This window comes from Papilio polytes, unplaced genomic scaffold, assembly GCF_000836215.1.
Source record: "Papilio polytes unplaced genomic scaffold, Ppol_1.0 DF823935.1, whole genome shotgun sequence".
Lineage (NCBI taxonomy): Eukaryota > Metazoa > Arthropoda > Insecta > Lepidoptera > Papilionidae > Papilio > Papilio polytes.
Window position 1 is genome coordinate 1,758,962 of NW_013525269.1, and position 22,674 is coordinate 1,781,635.

General features: G+C 33.8%; 2 protein-coding genes across 2 annotated transcripts in view; one reads left to right on the forward strand and one right to left on the reverse strand.

The window, feature by feature from the left end:
• Nucleotides 1–10,735, reverse strand: part of LOC106101797 — a 56,574-nt gene extending 45,839 nt beyond the window's left edge. The window contains exon 1 of the mRNA XM_013281132.1: nucleotides 10,545–10,735. The gene's annotated coding sequence lies outside the window, so the exon portion shown is untranslated. The remainder of the gene's footprint in view (nucleotides 1–10,544) is intronic.
• Nucleotides 10,736–20,540: 9,805 nt separating this feature from the next.
• LOC106101861 (probable nuclear hormone receptor HR3) overlaps nucleotides 20,541–22,674 on the forward strand; it is a 94,973-nt gene continuing 92,839 nt past the window's right edge. Inside the window, exon 1 of the mRNA XM_013281211.1 lies at nucleotides 20,541–20,787. Within this exon, the coding sequence (XP_013136665.1) occupies nucleotides 20,769–20,787 (19 nt within the window). The 5' untranslated portion in view covers nucleotides 20,541–20,768. The remainder of the gene's footprint in view (nucleotides 20,788–22,674) is intronic.

The following is a 22,674-nucleotide window of genomic DNA, read 5'->3' on the forward strand; positions in this document are numbered from 1 at the left end:
AATCCGTTCAGCCGTTTAGGCTACAAACTCTAACAAACATCCATCCATCCATCTAAACTTTCGCATTTATAATATTAGTATGAAGTATGATGAGAATATTAACAAACAATCCCAATCAAAATATTCATATTTATACTGACATCATTACAATATTTTATAACTTTCCTTCCGCACAACGCAACGCTACATGATTCATCTTGTTAAAATAAATGATTCATTTTATGATTTTTAAGTATAATTATACTGCTAAAATAATTCAGTGGGCGGAAACATGTAATTATGCGCTAGGTATCACAATTTTAGTCAAGTCGGACACATTTTGTTAACATCATTTAAATCTCCATCGTAGAGAAAAATTAAATTAATCACTAAACTAAAATTTCAATATTATATGACGTCATAATGGTTTCTTGGCATCATAAAGTTATAAAGAATTCGCTTCTCAGAATTCATGTAATCTATTTCCCTTACTAATTACAAATGAATTTATCAATACTATTTATAATAATAACATAATGTGCCCGACTCTATAATGTTAGCACTTAGATCGTCATGATCGAGTGCTCCGAGCAATTATTAGTAGCTAGTGGGTACGTGACAATGCTTGCTTTGCTATGCTTTTCCATATAATGACTTCATTACAATTGTTTTCATGTTACTCTACCTACAGCGCCATCTGTGTGTTTAAGATTTCTCTGGGAAATCACAGCCACCTATCAGTTGAATTGAGTTTCTGGTATGGACTTATGGTGCGGAAAGATGTCAAGAACATAAATAATATGGTTGCATTGTCCGAAAGATTGGAAGTACGAAAACAATGAATTCTGAAATAGAACAATAATGAAAACATTTGCTACTCTTAATTAAAATAGCAGGACGATAATGCCAGGAAATATTGACCCGAAGCCTCAACGATATTAAAAAAAAAATTAACAAGTCTATCTTAAGTTGTTTTGCGCATTTCCAAGGCACCGATCGTTTTACCTATTGTTTTTTAATTCGCAAAATTAGACGTGTAATTTATGCATGCAATAATTACCACTATCAACAGTCTCGGGTAGTATTTAAGTGCCGGTCTAAACATAATACATATTTCTTGTAATCCACGGTGTAATGATACAACACGCTCGTACAGAACCTTGGAATTGTCTACAGCAAGCAGCAAGGCCACCTTAGTTAATCTGTCGAATTAAATACTTATAACATGACGTTACACTGTGACATGAAACTCAATAATTAGATTTAAACGTAACTTAAAACTTTCATCTCAAAATCTTTAATTTAATGGAGAAGGAGACTATTAGATAAATCGCTTAAACAAATAACTAAGCAGTATTAATAACAGCGTAGTTTCAAACATAATTGTACAGTAATGTATGCTATAAAAGAATAAATTTCATCATCAAAGTATAAGAAAATATAGAATTCTGGCGCCGTTTCCTTTGTCCTCCATAACATCGGGTTGGCGCTTCGCTAACGGTGGCGCTGGAAGGAAGCCAGTCGCATACTCGACAAATTGATAAAATAATATCTCACCAGTTTTCTTACACAATCGCATGTTATGACTTGCTTTCAGAATGCATTACTAAGATTGAATTCCTACAAAGTAATGTGTTGATATCGATAGCATACAAAGTGTTCACATTGGTTATTGCATTTTTTTAATCATCATCAGCTCGCTATACGGCCCTACTGAAAGACTCAGAGCCTACCCTAAGAGGTGATTAGATGTTAGTCCATCACCCTAGACTACTACGTGTTGCTTGACTTCCCATATATCTTTGAATTTCTTTGCCAATGTTGCATCACGATGTTTTCCTTCACCGATACATTAATTAAGCAAACTTATTATTAGTTTAAATTTAAACGAATCTACAACAAACGTTCTACTATCTTAAAAACATGTGTACATTCGATTTACAACGCAAACCCAAATATGGGATCAGTGATTGCCAAGATGCAAACGTCATCAGTCGTAAGTTTTAATTATTAGTAGTTTAGTATTTTAGCCCTGTGTTAATAAAAAAGGTAATATACTTAGTCTGGTAATAATTGATCATATAAATTGTAAAGTAAGAATCAAATAATATGTTAGAGATTATTTAAATTACATGTTTTATTACTAAGTATTATGTAGTTCTTGAAAAGTCTGACGGCTTAGTTATATAATGACCTTGTATACAATTATAACAAAGGAACAATACTTGCTGCAAGGCATTATCTTGCCTTTCAAAGAACAGACATGGGACAGGTAGTCACCAAACATCAACTATACAGTTCTTTTACAATTTATCTAATAAGAATACTAGTGACCCGCCCCGGTTTCGCACGGATAGCAGACTTCGTTTTTTTCTGTCACAACTATTATTTAGAACGCAGGGTAACGTAACATATTCGTGAAAATAAATTTGTAATGGAACCAATATTTTGAGTTTATTTGTCACAAATAGACAAATCTTCCCTCTTTAAAATTGTAATATAACTAAGACTTAACTTACAAATTAATTTTAACTAAAGGTGGAATATAACATAACGGTTGTTAGAGTTGGTTGTTTCATGTTTAATATACTATTGATCTATCAATATTGATAAGCTAATGTATTAAACAGTATTGTGTAAAATACTTAAAAAAAATAATAATTACAAAGCAGTAGCTGATCTTAACAAAAACTATGCATTTCATGAGTGTAAAAAGAATGTGATGGACGCCGCGTTATTAAAAGACGAATTAATTAAAATGTACTTTTAAATATCATGCGATCTATTACCATATTATCATTATGAATAAATTCTTTATCTATACTTCTTTACTTATATTATAAAGAGGAAAGATTTGTATTTTTGGATTTTTATATGTATTGAAATAACTCAAAAACAACTGGACCGATTTCAAAAATTCTTTTAGAATCAAAAAGCTACGTTAATACTGAGTGATATAGGCGATATTTTTAAATTTCACGTGGACGAAGTCGCGGGCAACAGTTATAACAAAATATGAACACTTTAGCCGACTAAAGCTCATAAAGTCGATATTATTTTTCAAAGTTACGCGCTCGAAATGTGAATCCATACAGACGATTGAGTTTTTACTTTAGTCGGCATTCTTGCATTGTTATAAAACATGTCACGAATATACCAAACGAATAAAACGATCGCGATTTACGAGATGACAAGTGACCTGGACGGACGCAAGGTGGCGCTCAAGGTCACCTTTAAGGTATTTAACTAACAATAAACATTTTAAAAGATCCGTATTAAAACGCTGAAAATGGGATTATTCCCACCCGTCACTCTGCTCTGTCCCCATGTGAGTATAAAAAGTTTTATCCGACCCACTATCGCTAATAAGGTCACAGATGGAACCGTTAAGAAATAAAATAAGTTCCAACCGTCCCCTCGTCGCAAAATGTGGGACGGATGAAACTTTTTATTCTCACCTGTCTCTACGTGGGAACAGATCAGGGTGACGGTTGGGTATAATCCTAAAAATGTTGGTACTAGGTTACAAATGGTAAATTATATACGACATGTAATGACAACTTAATTGTTTTCACTGTTAAAACACTTGTACAAAAACATGTTATTATGACGTTTAAAAGAAAAATAAAACAGATAACAATATGTAAATACCTCACACCTGGAAGAGTTAATTATTCACTAACAGTTTTTTTTTACTATAAAGCAATGTTAAGGAAAAGTAACAACAAATATTCGTTTAATTTGAACTTTTTTCAGTCAGAATAATTTTTTTTGTGATATAACAGTTCCGTCACATTTTAACACGGTTTTATTTTTGTATAATTTGTGAATATAAAATGTCGTTTTACTTAAATAACAAGAGGAACACAATTTCATATCCCTACACTGTTAAAAGTTATTGCCATTTGTAAAAGTATGTTCAAGGAATACACATTCATATTGTATCACAATCAAAGCAAAAGACCGACGTTTGTGAAGATAAGATAAATAATTACGTTATTGACTTATTGTCTTTTCTTACAATTCCAATTCTATTATATTTCCCTTTTATAATGACATAACTTAGCACTTTGAAGTCCATTTTCGAGTTTTAAGGTAGTCCAAGACTTTATATTTCTATACTAACATTATAAAGAGGACAGATGTTTATTTTTGTAGGTATTGGAATGATTCAGGACTACTGGGCCGATTTTATAATTCTTTCACCATTAAAAAGCTAGTTATCAGTAAGTAACATAAGCTGTGTTTGTTTCATAATTTTTTTTTAATTGTCGTAGATGAAATTTGAAGGAGAAATCCAAAAATCCATAAATTCAAAACAAACAAAATATTTATTGTATCTCGTAATTTATTGAAGCAATGCATCATCATAATTCTTTCACCATTAGACAGTTACATTATCCAGAAGCAACAAAGATTAAATTTTCATTAATAAAGGAAATTAAAACTAGTGAACAAAAAGTGATCCTAAAAACGCTAACGCAGTTATGAACATTTATTAAATAACGTTTGTTAGAATCTACAATAATACAAAAATTAATCCTGGGATAAAACCCTAAACTTCATTGAAATTTACCTTTATTTCTTTTCATAGTACGGATTGCAAGAATTATAACGTATACCTTAACATAATAAAACATACGGCATATTTAATACAGACATTGAAAGGCACAGTATAAATTTGGTGGCAAGACGTTCACATCGATGCGTGGTGGTCGAGCTCGCTTGAAGAGATAATGAGGCCATGACTCACTGCTGACTCATGTCCAACGGATTGTTTAGCTGTTTGATTACCTGCACTGTCGTACATTTCCTAAATATAGACTAACTTAAATTATATTAAACACGAAACATGTAACCTATTTAATGTTTGCAATAGGTATATTTGAAGCGGTTTGTAATATTACTAAAGTCATATTAATGAACATAACAATAAATTGAAGCGTATATTATTGACCGACTTCCCAAAAGAAGGAGGTAATGAATTCGTCAGTACGTTTTCCTTATTTTTTTATTTGTGTTACGGCATAACTCCGCCCCTAGTGGACCGATTTTCATACTTCTTTTTTAATTATTAATTATGTTAGGTGGTTTACAATGACAACGAGTGACGAATATTGATACGGCTCATATACATTTTTAACATATTTTTTTTTTATATTTCAATTGCAAATTACAAGCACATACATCTTTTTACACCAGATAAGCTTGCTTAATTTACCTTGTTTTTTATCAGTATCCACAACAGCATTAATTAAGAAACATAATTAAATAGGCCTATTTATTGAATAGTGTAAGTGGTATTTAAAATGTAAATCAAGTTTTATTTTTATCGCAAATATAGTACGACAGTTTATTAATTATAGAAAACTCGTTTATGTTTGTAGCCCACAAAAACACACAAGCGATAACAGAAGGCCGTAGTGGAATATACATATTCATAAAATATATGTAGGACAATCAAACCTATAAAGAACAACTGAGGACATGTTAAAGAAAGATCAAGCGTCTAAAGTGACATATAACCGTAAAGTTTAGATAACAAAGTCATGTAGAATTGTGTACCATGCCACTAAAATCATTCTTTTTAGATTTTAGATAGTTCTAGAATTGCCGATTGTTTGATTATGGGTCACCTTTTGCGGATGTTGATTCCAACATACAATCATTGAGACTCTGATCACCTTTGGCGTCCCATCATATTGATTTTCATTTGTTTTGATGAATAACGACACGTGTTCTACTCTTTTAAAGTAATTCTGCCTCATTAGTGCTGTCTCTTTCTACCGCGACTAAGATTAACTCGTTAAATAATTCAACGACAAATAGAATCAATAAAACATTCAATCCCTGAAAGGTCAACATTAGTATCGATTGAGGAGATATAAGGTGCGCGGGTTGGGGGGATAGAGGGGGCTAGGCGTTGTGCTGGCGGTGACTTGATGTGATCCCGGCCGGCCTGCGGTGACCTACATTTACATGGCAAGCGGCTGCTGGCTGCAATGCCGTACCGTGTGAATGCACTACGATTCTTACCTCACTACACAATACAGACACAACTTACCTGATATTTTAGACGAATAGCAAGATTAGTTCTTTGAATTGAAATAGTTTAGCAAATCAATCCTTCAATTGTTAGTCAGATGCAACAATAACTACAATGTGATTAAAAGAGGATAAAGAAAGACCGTTGTTTTGTAGTCTGGTTTAAAATACGCTGATTTTATCTCTCATATGTTAGTACTATACAGTGTTTAATTTGCCGAAATGTGTGCTCCTCAGTGTCATTTTTTAAATATGTCTTTTAAATACATTTCATCGTTTTATAGGACGCAAATTTTGTTATAAAAAATCGTTGCCGGCTTATTCAAGATGCGTTTAAAGTTAACATTTATTAAGACAAACAAAGGGACCACATTGCAGCGTCGGATGGGCCCACTATATGAAAACGTCAAAGAATGTCAAATAAAAAGTAATTTTGCAAGTTCTAAGTCCCTGAACCGAGCAACAAGTCTGCTGGGAGTCCACGCGAAATGGTGGTGCACGCCATTTAAAGACAAAACTTCTACCAAATAAGGGTAAGTATCCTTTGCATTTTTTTCGTTTGGTCGTAAAACCATTTGAGTGGCCGTACATTCTTTCGTTTACGACGATCATCTTACATCTTTTGAAGCAAAAAAAAATGTCTTAAAAGTACTTTATATTCGCGGGACATGCAACCAGTTTAAAAATTAACAAGTGATATAGTCATTAAGAGGCAAGTAAAAAACTTTCACTGTAATAAACAAAAAACATGAAGGTAAGATAAATTGAAGCCGTTTGAGAAAATGAATAGTTTTAGGAATTACATACATATTCAATAGGTAGCATAATTCTATAGAACAAAAGCTTTTACAATGAAAATTTCAACCTTAGTGGAATACACTTAAAACATGTTTAGTAACATATTAGTTATCTATCTCTAATTACATTAAAGTTTTTTTAAAACTAGAATAGAATATGGACATTAAAAAAAATTAAACACAACACTATCTATTGTGAACATTACAGATAAGAAATCGATCTGTAAACCTATTCTATAACCACATGTTTTATTACGCATTATATTTATAACTGTACTCACGTATTGATGGAGCCTGTACCTATTACTGTCGTCAAGTAACACATCAATGAGCGAGAAAGACGTATCATCTAATATCTCCTTCTTATAAATATAGAACTATACAGATTACTATGACTATGAGCTTTTTATTTAGAACCCATTACCATGCACCGCAAATCATATAAGCTGAAGCGCGATAAACGCTTAGTTCTGACAATTTTAACTGAAAAGTCGAACCGATCAGTTAATAAGGTGCGTTAACCAAAACTAACTGTACAATTAACTGACAGATAAAACTTTACCTACACACGCACCTAACTGTTCAGTTAAAACTGAACGTCTGTAGCTGACTTAAGATGTTTATTTTAACATGGTAATTTTGGAAATCGTCAATTTTATATCATTATTTTATTGAATTTTAATTAAAGAAGATTTATTAGATCACTAGCTTTCGCCCGCGACTCCGTCCGCGTGGAATTAAAAAAAAACAATAGTTAGTAGCCTCTGTGTTCTTCCAAACTGTCCTCAACATCTATACCAAATGTTATAGAAATTCGTTCAGCCGTTTAGGCTACAAACTCTAACAAACATCCATCTATCCATCCATCCATCCATCAAAACTTTCGCATTTATAATAGTAGTATGATTAAGGTTATTATAAAATATCGTTTTTTTTTAGCCGAGTAACGTTGCTAGGCAACAATGGTTTAACACATGATATCGATGACAACGATATATTCTTGAATACCCATAAATTGTTGCGGACTTTTAATTATAATTAAAATATTTGTTAGATTGCTTTTTGAAGCTACATACTAAATGTATTTAATAAAGTTACAAACGCTGATATTTCCATCGAAGCTGTACAGATTATATTCGAGTTCAATAAACGATCTGTTTTGGACAGAGATCAAACTTACATTCACAAACACATTTAAAAATATCTCACTAATTAACAATTTCAAGTACAATTTTCAACTCTACGTGTCATAAACGTTACAAATGAAATCCAGCACAAGGTCTTACTGCATATTAAAATAGGTACATCTTTGAGGCCTTTAACATACATTATTTACGAACATACAAAACGTGACTCTGATGAAATGTGAATATTAGGTAAATTTTTCGATACATATAAATATTTTATGATCACACTCTCGAGTGTTGCTCCAAGTCTTTTAATTCCACATTTACTGTAACTTGTACACTACTTTTACTATGATTTATCTTCAGTTTCAGTTGTAGCTTATATATCTTGTTATTGTTCTTATCTTACGGGGACCATTTCCTTTTAACTGTCTAATCTGCCAACTGTCTTGTAATCACTAAATAACAAACTGTAGCAACACTTTATTAAATGATACTAAATCAATATTATAAATTCAGCAAATCTTCTAAGGAAGTCATAGGCTTTGTTATATACAACACTAGTTTTCGCCCGAGACTCCGTCCGCGTGAAATTAAAAAAAGAATATAAAACCTATGTTACCTACTGACAACATAGCTTTTTAATGGTGAAAGAATTTTTGAAATCGGCCTAGTAGTTTTTGAGTTATTTCATTACAATCAAACCATTTCCTCCTCATAATAATAATAATATAGTATAGATGTATAGATTGTGTTTACCGACGACACCGGGCACAAACACTTATTAAAAAGAAACAGGTTAACAACCAACCTCATAGACCTATACAAGATAGGCACTGAAGCAAGAAAGAAGAAACGGCAATAAGTGATTACGTAGGCGGACTCGAAAGCTATTGAAGCAAGCGTTGTTTATAGCTTTCGATTTTCTTCCAAATAAGGTTATACGAATATGACCTTTGTGGTGTAGACATAGAATATAGACACGGAATACGTTATATTTAAGAATCAACGATATCAAATAAAAAATAAAAATAACTTTTCTGAAATATTTTATATATAAATTAGTTACGAAGTATTCCAATTTCTCTGAATAATAAAATATTGTCCCATATTACCGTTCAAAATATGTTCTAAACACTATGTCATGTATATTTGCAGTGTTTAATATCGATGTATAAAGTAATACAAGGAAATTTATAAAGAATTGATGGATTTAGAGTTGACAAAATAAAAATCGTTACAAATTTATCACTGCATCAAAGTATTGATATATGACATTTATTGATATATTTATTTTTCCATGTGTATAATATAAAATTATTGAAGGGTAATGCTGTTGCAATTAAACTCTACTCAAGTATTATTCAAAGAACCTGTAATTAATAGTGACATTCAAACGTTCCCATCAAGTGGCGCAATGAATAATCCAACCAAGCGCTAACCATATTAACAACACATTAGAACTCTTTTTCATTATTAAACAAACGAAGCATAACAAAAAATGCCTTCAAAACGATAATAATTATCTCCAATAACAACCTATGAATCAGCATTTATAACCTTACATTTTATAAATGCAGTCATTATAGGTGTACCATGTACAGGACAGCCGACATGCCAGAATAGTCGGATAATATGCGGTCGGAGCACCTCGACCGATGTCAGAAAGTAATCTGGTGTATAAAAAAAATGATGAACCCGACTCGTCCGCGGCAACGCGACAAAGTCGGAGAGATCGCAGAAAGATGCCAAGGGGCAGGCGGCGTCGGCACAATTTGACACGTTCGGGTAACAGCTATAGGCAGTAACTCTCGTTAAACATAGGTACCTATATCTAGTAAAGCAGTGAGGCCGTCGACAAGGCGCGGTTGTGAATGCAATTATTTCATGCTCGATGCTTGCGTATCCGCCATGATTGTTAACGCATTCGATATTCGAATTTTAAATCGTCTCTAACTTTTGGCATTGTTTGCCCAAATTGTTTTGATTGGATCAAATTCTGTTTCGTTATCGAGTGTGATGTAATCGAATATTATCTGGTATTACAATAGCGAGGCATAACATAGCATCATACATAATCTTTTGTATATGAATGGAATACCATTTTCATGACCTTGTTTCTTTATTTATCTTTCGTAAACATTAACTACAATTAAAAAGAACTATCTTCAGGTGATAATATTAGTACTATTAGTGCATTTAGGAATTTAAAATTGTTCTTTAGGAAGCTAATCGCATTAAAAGCCGGAAAAACATTTGAAGTGATATTATGTAAATATTTGTATAGCTTCGTAATATAATGAATAAGTAAGTGATCGGAAATAAATATGTAACTTTCACAAACTTTCGAGCCTTAATATTGAATATAAATGAGATATCAAAAGTTCAAGTATAAATATTTTATGTTTTCATTGATTTGTAATCAGGTATTGAATACAAAATAAATACGGTGACATAATGCTATACAAAATGCATTAGGTACTTAGACACGCTTAGCACATTGATGTTCTATTAATAGACTAGGAGAAAGCGATTGAAGTTAAGTTATTGCAAATTAAAAGCGATAAACTAATATAACTTAAAAAAAGAACTTTACCTTTTTATAACACCGGCGAAGAACACAAAGTTTTTATTATACTTTTCACCACCAATTTTGTATTTGAACAGTCACAAATAAACGAAACGATATTTTTACAGTCAATATCAGCTAATTTAATACATAACGTATTACAAAGAAAACGTGTAATGTACTCGCGAAATAACAGTTACAATCTCTCGCCGTTAAAACACCGAACGAACCAGCATTCGGAACGTCAGAGGATTTGAAATAAGAACGCGATGCCCGCAGCTAGTCGCCACTAAAATTATTGATTTAGCAGCGTTACAAAACAACAAAAGATATAAAACGGGCCGGCTGCACACCCCCGCGCGGGCCGAATCGATCAGAATGATAATTGTCGCGCACAAAGACTGGTGACTACTCACCTAGACAGACGGAATGCACACACCTAAAACAACAACACACACAATTTATGTCAACAATGTTTCAGATCACAACGTTCATGCACTATTCCGATGTACTTTGGCACTTATTTATTATGTTTTTATTGTGTTAAACGGTTAATTAGTGCGAATTAAAAGCGATTTATGTCGCGGAGACGCGAGCAATTCGACGACCGCTAGCAAGATGGCTCCGCGTATGCCGCGCGGCGACCGCCCCCCGCGCGCCGCGCGTACGTGCAATGAAAGATAGGTGGCCGCTACACAAGGCAAACAGAGAACGCTGACTAGTCCGGAGATAAATAATGTTCCGATTTGTTAAATGAATATGTTCAATTTAGTTTTATATTATATTTCTTGTTTTCACACTATTATGGTATTAAATAGCAGTGTTAATAAATATTTTAGTAAAAAAAAAAATCAACGGTTGTAAAATAATAAGGAACCCAAAATCACTACTTCGAAATGTGAGGATTTAAAGTAATTTGAATATGTATTTAAAAATGAAACATTTCAAGTAGTTTTTAAAAGAAAATTCCTTTAAAAAGCAAATTAATTTTTTTTGTTAAAATACTTGAAATACTGCAGCTTTGTTTTATTTTTTCAGGCAACCATGTATAAATTTGAACAGTATAATTTCAAGGATAGTTTGGTACTTTGGTTCAGTTTGAATAATATCTTGCGATCAATCCCGAGATATGAGGTCTTGTGCAGTTGTACCGCAGTTCTTTCCCTTCACACCGCTTTGCCGTGCGGAGATCGCCCCGCACCCCGCTCCCGTCCTGTCCTCTGCCTACCGACCTCTTATATACTGCTCTCTTTACAACAAAAAAAACACCAATTTCCCAAATTCCCGAAGCGGACCGCGCGCTCTCTCGCTCGCGGCAGACCTAAGATGGCCGCCCGCTTCCATTTTGATCGCAGATTACATTCGTCGCGTCCCTCGACCGATTGTTCAAAGCCTAAACGATGCGGCGTCCTGCCGTTATCGTTCGCTTTGTAAACGTATCGCACACGTATTTAGGCTATTTTTTCCCGTCCGACGCGACGGTGAAGTTAGATTTCGCATAACGCGATCCGTTTTCGCGTAAGCATTGTATAAAATGGCCGACGCTGTCAGTTTAGATATAAGCGAGAACATCGAGATCCGGTTATTGTATTGATTGAATGTACAACGGCCCCTCGGTGCGGGGTTGAAAGAAAGTCCGTAGCCGGTCTAAATGGCCGCGTTAAAATGTAGCCGGGTTACGGCCGTTGCGATGGTTTTGTCTCTTTCGTTATTCCGGAGTCCTCTCTACCTGCCGCACACGACATAAGCGGCAATAAAACAGCTACCTAGCTAGTTGAGAGGGATTTGTGCACGGTAAAGCGAACCATCCCAACTCGGGCGAATCACACTATCTAACGGAATAATGTTCTCTCTATTTCAATATTCAAGCGGTCAGCTTAGATTAGATTTAATTCCATATTTCATTCAACATTCTTTGTAAAATATATGTTTACACACCTACTAACAACTTGATCACTATTTAAGTGTTCATTTAATTCATTAATTTAGATACACTATGTTGTAGTTTCTTTAACGTTTTTGTATTAAACAGTTTGGTATACATAATTTAACATTGCATTGTAAACACGACCTTATTTCAAAATTGTATAAAGCTTACAATGCAGTATCGCAATAATATTTTTACCTTATCACAAAATAAGCTGTTTTGTATAAATTATACAAATAAACAAAGAAAACCTTTAAGTTGTTAAACCATATCGGTATTATAATTACGATAAAATTCGTTGTTACAACAAAAAACAAGAAAAAGACATGGAAGAGCGCAAAGACTTCGACATGCTGTTTAGTTTACATTACTTTTATTGCCTATTCCAGTTTTTTGGCATATTTTTCGCTATTATTTATTAAGACAGACAGGTGATTATAAAAGAATGCCACGACATTTAACAAAATGGTCGATTCCGTTTTTATACTAGTTCATATAAATAGGAATTTGGTGGCCAGTATTAAAATTACTCATGACTATATGGCATCGTATAGCTAAAAATTCTTAATTAAAATTGCCGAACAGAAGAGAATTGAAAACTTACGAGTGTGTGCGCATATTACGTTTTAAGCAAAACTGTTTAAAATATAAGTCAAGCAAATATAGAATATAGATTTAATTCAATGATTATGAAATGTACATTTAGTAATAAATCATAACATACTAAATTATATCATGGCGTGATACTGTGATGATACCTTCTAACGCCATCTATCGTTACAAAATTCAAATAAGCATTTATTTTACTAGAACTGCTGATGTTACCCAACATCAAGTTATACACCGAACAACAATTAGTTGGTAATTGATTTCTTCTGTAACAGTTGGACATCAATAATTATTATTTTGCAATAGATACTAATTGCCCATAATAACATGATATGCTAACGAAAAGCCAAGGTATTTTTTATAATCGCTTTTGTTTAATGTCAATAGTCTTTTTATTTCAGAGATTAAACACGCCTTTTAAAATAAGCAACAAGTCCCTTTTGATTTTATTTAGTTCAAGATTCGATAATTTGAAGAACCCATTTAAGATTTGTACAAATAATAAATGATTGATTTCGTTTTATATTATGAAGGCCGAGGTCGAGACAGTAAATACCCATCAACCCCTGCTCTGCGAGCCATTGCATCTTTGTGTGAATATTTCGTTATTATTTATATTGTCCATAACCAGCATAAAGTTATAATCATTAATTTGGAAATGTCCAAGTAGAAGTACTATATTGACAAAGTTAGTGTATAAGAATTAAGTTGGTTATGCTTTTTTGTGTGTTTTTATAATTATTGCAATACTCTCACCCTAATATTTACAACCGTCCAATAAAGTTTATAGAAGTTAAGACGAACTATACAGAATAAAAAACGTAAAAGTAATTTAACGGCATACTTTCAAATTGCACTAAGTAAAAGCATTGTAAAAGCGGTCAGTCACTTCACGCTATTACGTTAAACTATAGCTGACTCACTGGGCGATTAAATATTAAGACGTCCACGTCCGCAATGCCAATAAACGACGTAAAAAAACTCATTCTTCTTTATTATTTTATTGAATTACTATCCCACTTTAACTCCCTTCCGCTCCTCGCTCCCGCAATCTCGTACTAAACGTTGTCGTGATTTGTTTCATGTTTGAGGTTAGGATTTGTATTATATATAAAAATTACTGTAAAATTATTAAGAATATTGAAATTGAATTAATTAATATGATTTAGTTTTTATAGTTGAACCCGTAATGCGCTGCTCCTATTCTAATATAACTGTTTTAGTGCAACCAAAATTGTTTTAAACCTGGCAAATATCTTTTTAGAACATAAACCTTCTCTGACGTTTTAGGTTATTCCACAAAAAAAATGACGAAATCAAAATGTTTTTTTACTTATAAGAAAATAAATGAATTTTATAATATTGTTGTATTTTCTTTAAGAATCCTATCATGTATCGTCTCATTTCCGCGTGTACAGGATATATTCTTGGAATATAATAAGTGTACTTGTTAGTACAAAGTATAAAACACACAGTTGCGTGTTATCGTGATGTATAATCGTTATGGAAACATTAACAGTTGCCTACATTTGAATGTATAATAAAAGAAGCGAGACGTAAACGAACACAATGTTTTACACTTGTTTTACTGTGGTTTTTGACTGCCAAAACACCTGTGTTGTGTTGACAGTAACTGTTCGTCCACGACGCTGTTCCAGAGTTCGCCATAACTTGTGACAGAAATAGTTGCCGTATACCGTCACGGAATAGGTATCTAAAATGATAATAGTGTTTTATATAACCGCAATTTTAAAAGCAATAATAAGGCAATAAAATGTTTTTATCTCCTAATGCTATACAAGATATCAAGCGATCGCAGCGCCACACCGTGAGATTTAAAATAAACCACTTATGCCATTACTTGAATGATTTTTTGCAATACATTCGTACCTGTCAACTGCTTTCCGTCGATTGTAACATAGCATGCGCCAATATTCCACGACCTCCTAACACCAGCAATGCCTCACCTTTCTTATCCGATTTCTGCACCGGAGCGGGAAACGAAGGGGGTCAATAAAACTGGACGGTCCATTCGAGGGGGCATCGACCTCGAAGCTAGAGTGTAGCGTTTCCAGCAAGACGACACAGTGTCGGCAGTTTTAATAACTCACTAAGGCATTGTGTTACATAGTGCGATGCGATCTTCCGTGTTGTGCAGATAGAAAGGGATGTAGCGATGTAAAGACCGGCGCACGGCGTCGCCGGCGTGCATACATGTCGTTGCGAAATTGCTCAGTGGAAGCCGTGGGGGCTATTTTCTGACCGGCGCGATTAAAAGTCAAGTATAAAGCTGTACGCTCGTGTACTTACAACGTACAGCGGATATATTGCTGGCAGCCGGCTTGATCGGAATCGAGATAAATAGACAATTGGAAGAAAAATAATTCCTCACATTTATTTCACTACCTATTCTATACAGAAAGTCATAGCACAAATCGTATCCCATTATTAATTGCAGACAGAATTATCCTTAACCAGTTTAATTGCAAATAATTAGTATCACGTTTACATTAACGTTTTTTAACGTATGGATACTCGATGATAGCTACAGGTGGAGCTAATCTGCAATTATTTTTAGGGTTATGTTTTAAATACAACCGTATACAGACAATTATCGGTGATTGGGAGACCATAGAGTTTTTTTCAGCATTATGGATCTATGGATGGCCGCAAAAAAGTACGTCATTAATCCATGTGACGTTTTCTCAGAACATTTCTGTGATTACAGGCTATAATAATTCACAGCACGATTTCTTCGCTTAGAGGGGCGACGTTTTTAAAATGTTACACATACGTAGAGTCGTGTAGCGTTTGTTGTATCAACTAATTCGCGGTTGCCAAGGCGTTTTGGATTTACCGGCTACCGGTTTTGCTAAGGTCGGTTTTCACTGTAAAAAAACTTGTATTTAAATATTACATACGTTACTTCGTTTTACTAAAAGAAGGGCAAAGGATAACCATGTAAAAGCTAAAGGAACGACGATAATTAGTCGATATTTCTATACTTAAGATAACTTATATGGAATTGAATATTTTAAAAGAGAAGTTAATGGAAAGAAAAATGATCCTCAACATACAAAGCAAATAATGTTTTATTTCAATAGACATAAGACTCAAGTTACTATCGAATCTTTATACATTTATAACCCACGTTTGTCTAAAGAGATAGATCACATCGACATTGTAATTATAAATAAAAAGTAATAGAAATTGTTGATAATAAGAGACATATATAGTCATTGTAAAGCAATTAAACCCGTACACTGACATTCTTTATTGAATCAATTAATGGTGTAAGAATTAATACGGCCATGAATTACACGTTTAAAATTTGAGCGTACCTATAAGTAAATGAATATTTACCATATACATGTCAATCTAAAGGCAATACAGAACGTAAGTCTTTATCCATTGGCCTCCTCCTTAATTGGACATCCATCTCCCATAACCTCAAATTGTTGAAAGAATCCTGACCAATATTTGGGCGTTCCAAGCTGATGATCTAGGATAGGTCTTAAGGGGGCAGCGACAATTAATATGGTCTTATTCGAAGTAGTTAGTTTATCTGTTTAAAAACTTTCAAATCTCTAGGTAGAGGGGGGCAGCTTCCCTCTCCTGCTTCCAGTTGTCCTATCTATTGGTGTCATTCAACATACTAACAGCATAATAATCAATTATGCCAACCGTAAAGTATAGAAATTGTGCATTTATAATATCAAGTCTAGATGAAATTAAGTGACTCAAAATACATCTAATTTATTAAAAAAGTATTCTACTTCAAAATATTATTTATTCAATCATATTGAATAAAGTCTTTGTTCGTTCAAAAATGACTCTTATTTGTGTAGAGTAAATGAAATTTACGCGGCAAAGAGTAACACAATCAGTTCTTAGATATCACGGGCTTCGGACGAAAGCATGGAGCGCCCGAATCGATAACAGCTATTATAGAATCGAAAGAGACACAGTCTAGTGCGGGCACTACGGGCACAGGCAGAGGTGAAATACATCGGCGTCCATAAATATTGATTTTATGTGCGCGCGACGACCGCTGCCAGGGCTGTCCCGGACCGAACCCGAACTACTCAATTTATGTTTAGATATTTTTAACTTAAGTAGGGTTATGCTTACGTTTATTTTATTCACTTAAGGGTTGCGAAATATTAATTTTTATAAGCAAATGATAAATGAATTTGTTTAAATTTATGAAACGTACTAGACGATATTTGTATATCTATCTTTAAATATCTAGAAATTAAAAAAGGTACGAAATGTAAATGAGTTTAGTTATATCAATATGATACTGATACCGCCCTATGGGTATTGTGACCCTAAGTAGTACTGATAGTTGCACTTTGTGTTAAGTCACATGTTAATGTTTCTATTTCGAACTGTATTGCTCTCGAGCAATACAGTTGGAAATTGAATTAATTAAGTAACGAATTTGAACGCTGAACTTCTATTATCGTTACTGTTGTACTTGTTCGTAATCGTAAAATCAAAATACGAATAAAACAGAAACCCTTATATGCAAATTTTTCGGACATAGACAAATGTACAACCCTATAGTGGAGAGTTAAGCCCGCGGGGATGTCACACGTCTGAGGGGCAGTGAGATGTGAGAAAGGGAGCGCATAAATCAAGCAGTACGACGGAAAGAGACGACCGGTTGACCTGGTGTTTGCGCCATTGCCGCGTACTTAGGTAAGTCTTTTATATTCTACGCGTTGGTTACATTTTATTCATTTTGTACAGGATTTGGCCCTTTTTCAATTACAACGGCCATTGTTAATTGATTTCGTCCCGGTTTTGTAATTTAACAACTTTCTACGACAACAATTTGTTCGTGAACATTATATTAGTTTTAAATTAATACTTATCCTAGACAAAGTGTAATAATGATCTAAGCGCATATTGAGAATATAGTTATTGTAACTGGAGATATACTCTATAGAAAAATATACACAGACAAATTGAGTACCTCCTTCTTTTGGGAAGTTGGTCAAAAATAAATATCGGTAACTTAACATGCTAGTGGGTATTTCGGATGCCTACTCAATTCTATTCCATCTTGCACAAAAATATGCAAATATGTAATAATTACTATCAAAAAACTTAACCAGAAACAATATAGAACTACAACTTATTTTATAAAATGAAATTGGATTGTAATAAAAATGATCTAATCGTCAATAAAAACAATTTGCGGAAAATATTAAATTATCGAATGTTGCGCCATCTAGTTCTTTAATTAAATAATTATTGCGCATGTTTGTCAGTTTATGATGCAAAAAATCCACTATAGATGTCGTGGTTAAGCAAATTGATTCTATTAGCCACAAGATGTCGCTGTGAAATTTTATTTGTTTTAAATAATGTTAATTAAAGTACAAGTTTATTGTAAGAGTAATCGCTATGTATTTACACTGTTATTATTTAAAAAGACAAGTGGTACTAGGTGTTTACGAAAAAAAGTCAGCGCCATCTATAGTTGAATAGTAGAAGTGATGTGACGTCATCACATGCCATTACGACGGGTTTCGTAAAAGATTCACGATACCGTTGGGTTCAATGCACTTCGCTCATTTTGTTTACGCGGAAATCGGAGAAGATTTGATACGATTTGTCAAATTTTCGGATTTATGGACAATGAAAAAACAAAACGATGTTGTTATGCAATTTTGTGTGCTTGTACGTTTTTTCAGGCGTTGCATATTCTCACAATAAAAATTAGACATAAATTCATTGCATTATTTATTTATTACCAAAAAAGAAGTATTAATATGAGATGTAGTTTTTTTTAAAAATATCCATTGTCTCTTTTCGTTTTCACCCAATAGATAATGAACATTTAAGGTTTTTTGCATAGAAAGAATTAATAATACCCGCCTTGTGTTTAGAATGTGAAAATGTTAACTTGCTACTCGGCTACGTGTCGTCACAGGCGTAGACACTGAGCCTTCCTTTAAGTACTAGGTTTAACATGCCTGGCACACGTCTATTTCTCTTCTATTAACTAGCTACTAGGCAATTGAACTTAGCAATTGCTATCTCAAACTTCATATTAACAAAATGCCAACAAAACTTTAAACCGAAATTCCATAGAGTTAAATACAATTTTCATGCATCAGGGAGTGTAATTTCGGTTCTTATTTTATTTATTTTATGGAGACAAACGAGGGTGCGGTCACCTAAATTCGCCGAAAAAGCGAAGCAACCACTATGTACCACCGCATTTGCAGATGCGTTGCCTACCTTTAGTCGACAGAGAAGGTGCACAAAACGCACATTTCCTCGTTCCTGAAGGTCGCGACCTCTATGGCCAAGACAATTTCCCTTAGGGTATTTCTGCATTCTGTGCGGTCTTCAACGATGTCGATGACGTTATTAAAGGAATATAGTACTGAGTAAAATATGTTATTATTTACATAGTTTAGTAGATATCTTACCAGTTTCTGTGAATGTATCGTAACACGTAACACTATATATACTTGTTCAATTATAGCCCAGTCGATTGTTTACGATTCGATATAAAGTGGTATTCAAATTTAATTCTTTGACTACATTGTACATTGACGATTGTTCGCATCAACGTGTTAAGCAATCCATGAAATGTTAAATGTCTTTACATCTTAAATAATAGGTTACATCCAAGATATATCCAATATCTTACTGTAGATTAATCACTTTGTGCTGTCACATAAAATGCAAAACATCTCTTAGTGGGTTCAATATCAGTTACTTTTTGGGAACGGCACTGTTACTGTAACTTTATACACTCGACAGGTTACTTAGTTTTACAAGAAACATTTGAATAACGGTAGAAAGCTGTAATATGCTGTTAACTTGAACAGCAAAAGTACATGGGCTAACATATTTGAATAGAGGCAAATGATTTGCGTTAAATCCAATCCGGTAATAATAATGAAGTAACGGTCCGACCCGAGTTTCCTGAGGGAGCCCTCGAGTTTAGTTACTCCTAAACGAGGTTTAGGCTAAGCGCCGTCTGCGCTTGGGCACCTCAAATCCGGTGAAGCTGTAAGTGCCTCTTCAGGGCAAACAGTGGCATGCCAGTCACAAAAAATCGAGTTAAATATACAAGTAGAGATACAAATATGACAGGGATGGAAAAAACAACTGCTAAAAAACTATATTAGTCACAGGAAATTATGAAGCTGATAGTAATTTCATTTTATTCGCTTTTTTATCGAAAGGGACTTAATTCCTTTCAACTCTTGCTATCTGAGATTTTGCGGGAATCTTTGTCCTGTACAAGTGAAGCTGCCGTTAACAGCATTAGACTCGCGTTCGTCGAATTGATCGGACATCGATCGTTCCTCCATCCGAAGATCCACCGGGTAGAAGAACCGGCAGCACCGTTAACACTCTTCGCATCACGAAAAAAAAATTACAGTTAACCGTAGTCCGCCGCGCGCGTCGACGGAACTAAAAAAGCACAATCAGCCGCCACACCACCTCACTAGGACGTATACGAGCGGCTTTCGAAAGCGCGGGAACTTTGACAGTTGCAGTTGACAGCTTAGTTGTAAGAAAAGGATTTTTTTGACAAAGTGTTCGTGCTGTGCTGTCTATCTGTGATACGTGTTTAATTCTATGACAAAGATATGTCGGAATTCGGATAATTAAATTGCAGTGTATAAACGCGTGTTTGGATTCTTGGTTTATTTTATATTGGAAAGGATTTGATTGGCAAAATGCCGAGTACTATAAGAGGTAAGTGGAATATTTTAATATTATTTGAATTTGTGATTGAATTAACAGTTTAGCAATTTTTTTTTAAATATACCGTGGGTATGAAAAGGTGAACGAACTGTTCTGTTGACGGAAGGATCGTTGTGACTAAGGAGAGTTGCAATTTGAATTTCATATGACATCTGGCGCCAAACAATACCAAATCAGTCATGAATCACTTTCAATCATGCTTATACATTATTGCGCGGATTTAATATTACAAGAACGTACATTTCTTTACTTTTAATTTTTGATATAAAACATTTTCGAAATCGATACTAACAGCAGTTAATTTCTTATAATTTTCGATATATTAGGTTTAAACGCGATTTCTCTCTATAAACATAAAACATATTATAATTAATAATTAAGTACTTAGGTGTTTAAGCTATCTTTAAGCTCCCTAATTATTATCAAACAGTGTATCGCGGCAACTTGCATTCAAATTTGGGATCGTAATGTACTTTACATTAACTTTAAAATTGGATTAACTATTATGTTAGTATCTTGACTTTAAATAACTAAAAGGATTTAATTTTGAAGGTTTTATGAAATCTGCATCTAAGAGTATACTAAATTTTTAATAGCAATAATTTAGTCTCTTTATAAAGAAAACTTGTTTGATAAATAATTGTTTCCATTTATTAATTACCCTTTTATCAAAAAACATTTCTATCGAATAAATATATTTTCATAAGATTATTAGGGAAAAATAATATATTCGTTTGTTAAACGACTTGTTAACATTTGCCGCTATAAAGAAGTACCAGTTAAAAACCGTTGTTAAATTTGCCAAATCCAAGGTCATTGACACCAACATCGCTATAAAGTAAGAGGTGAATGAATAATCTCACAATGATGCTTCTTACGTACAAAAGACATAAAACATTTAAGTGTTTGATATAAGTGGTAAGTAACTGAACTGTGTTTCGATTGCGAATTGGAAAAATCGCTTACTTCTAAACTATCGTATGTTTTAAACGCAAATTTTGCAAGACAAAACTTTAAAAGAGGTTTCTTGGATTTTTGTGAAACGCACCGCAACCCTTGGCATTTTACTACAGTAGAATAACGTTTCTAGGAGTAAAATACGCTATTCTATAAATGAGTCGGAAATAGGTGATAAGGATGCGCGAAAAAGTGACTAAATTCAAAATTTCTATAATACTTTAAGATCTAAAATAGTGGAATAAATATATGATTGATAAATTAGAAGCCATATTTAGACTAAAATGTAACTGGAAGTGGGGATGTTCCTTATTTAGAAAATAATTTTCGCGCCAAAAAGTCTGACAAACTTTATTTGAAACTTAAAGCTCTACTATAGTTTCAATTGTATTTACAACTTTGTACATAAAGTACAAAGGAAGAGGAAGACCGAAGAAAGTATGGATGGATTGTGTGAAAGAGGATATGCTTAAGAAAGGAGTGGATTCAGATATGACGGCTGATAGAGATGTATGGAAGAGCAGCACATACTGTGCCGACCCTCCATAAGGGATAAGGGCAAGTGGATGATGATACATAAAGAAAAGTGACACGAATGTAAATTTATGACACCCTTATTATCATTATTATCATAAGTACGAGTACATAATTAATCTATTAAAAATTCGATTATTTCTATTAATACTAAAGTGACACTCGATTAGTAGCTGCACAGAGTAACTACCGTTCAAAGAGAAGATATTTCCCGGGCGGCAGTCAGGGGCCGGGCGGTAGAAAAGCGACAGTTCTGCGAGCGCGCCGCAAGGCCCTCGGTACCGTTGCTACAGTCCCTTTCTTCGTGACGTAGCATCGTACGGTACCCGGCCAGTGATGTGACAGCGTTGTTTTTATCGACATATGTCGATATTTAGTCATCGTCTT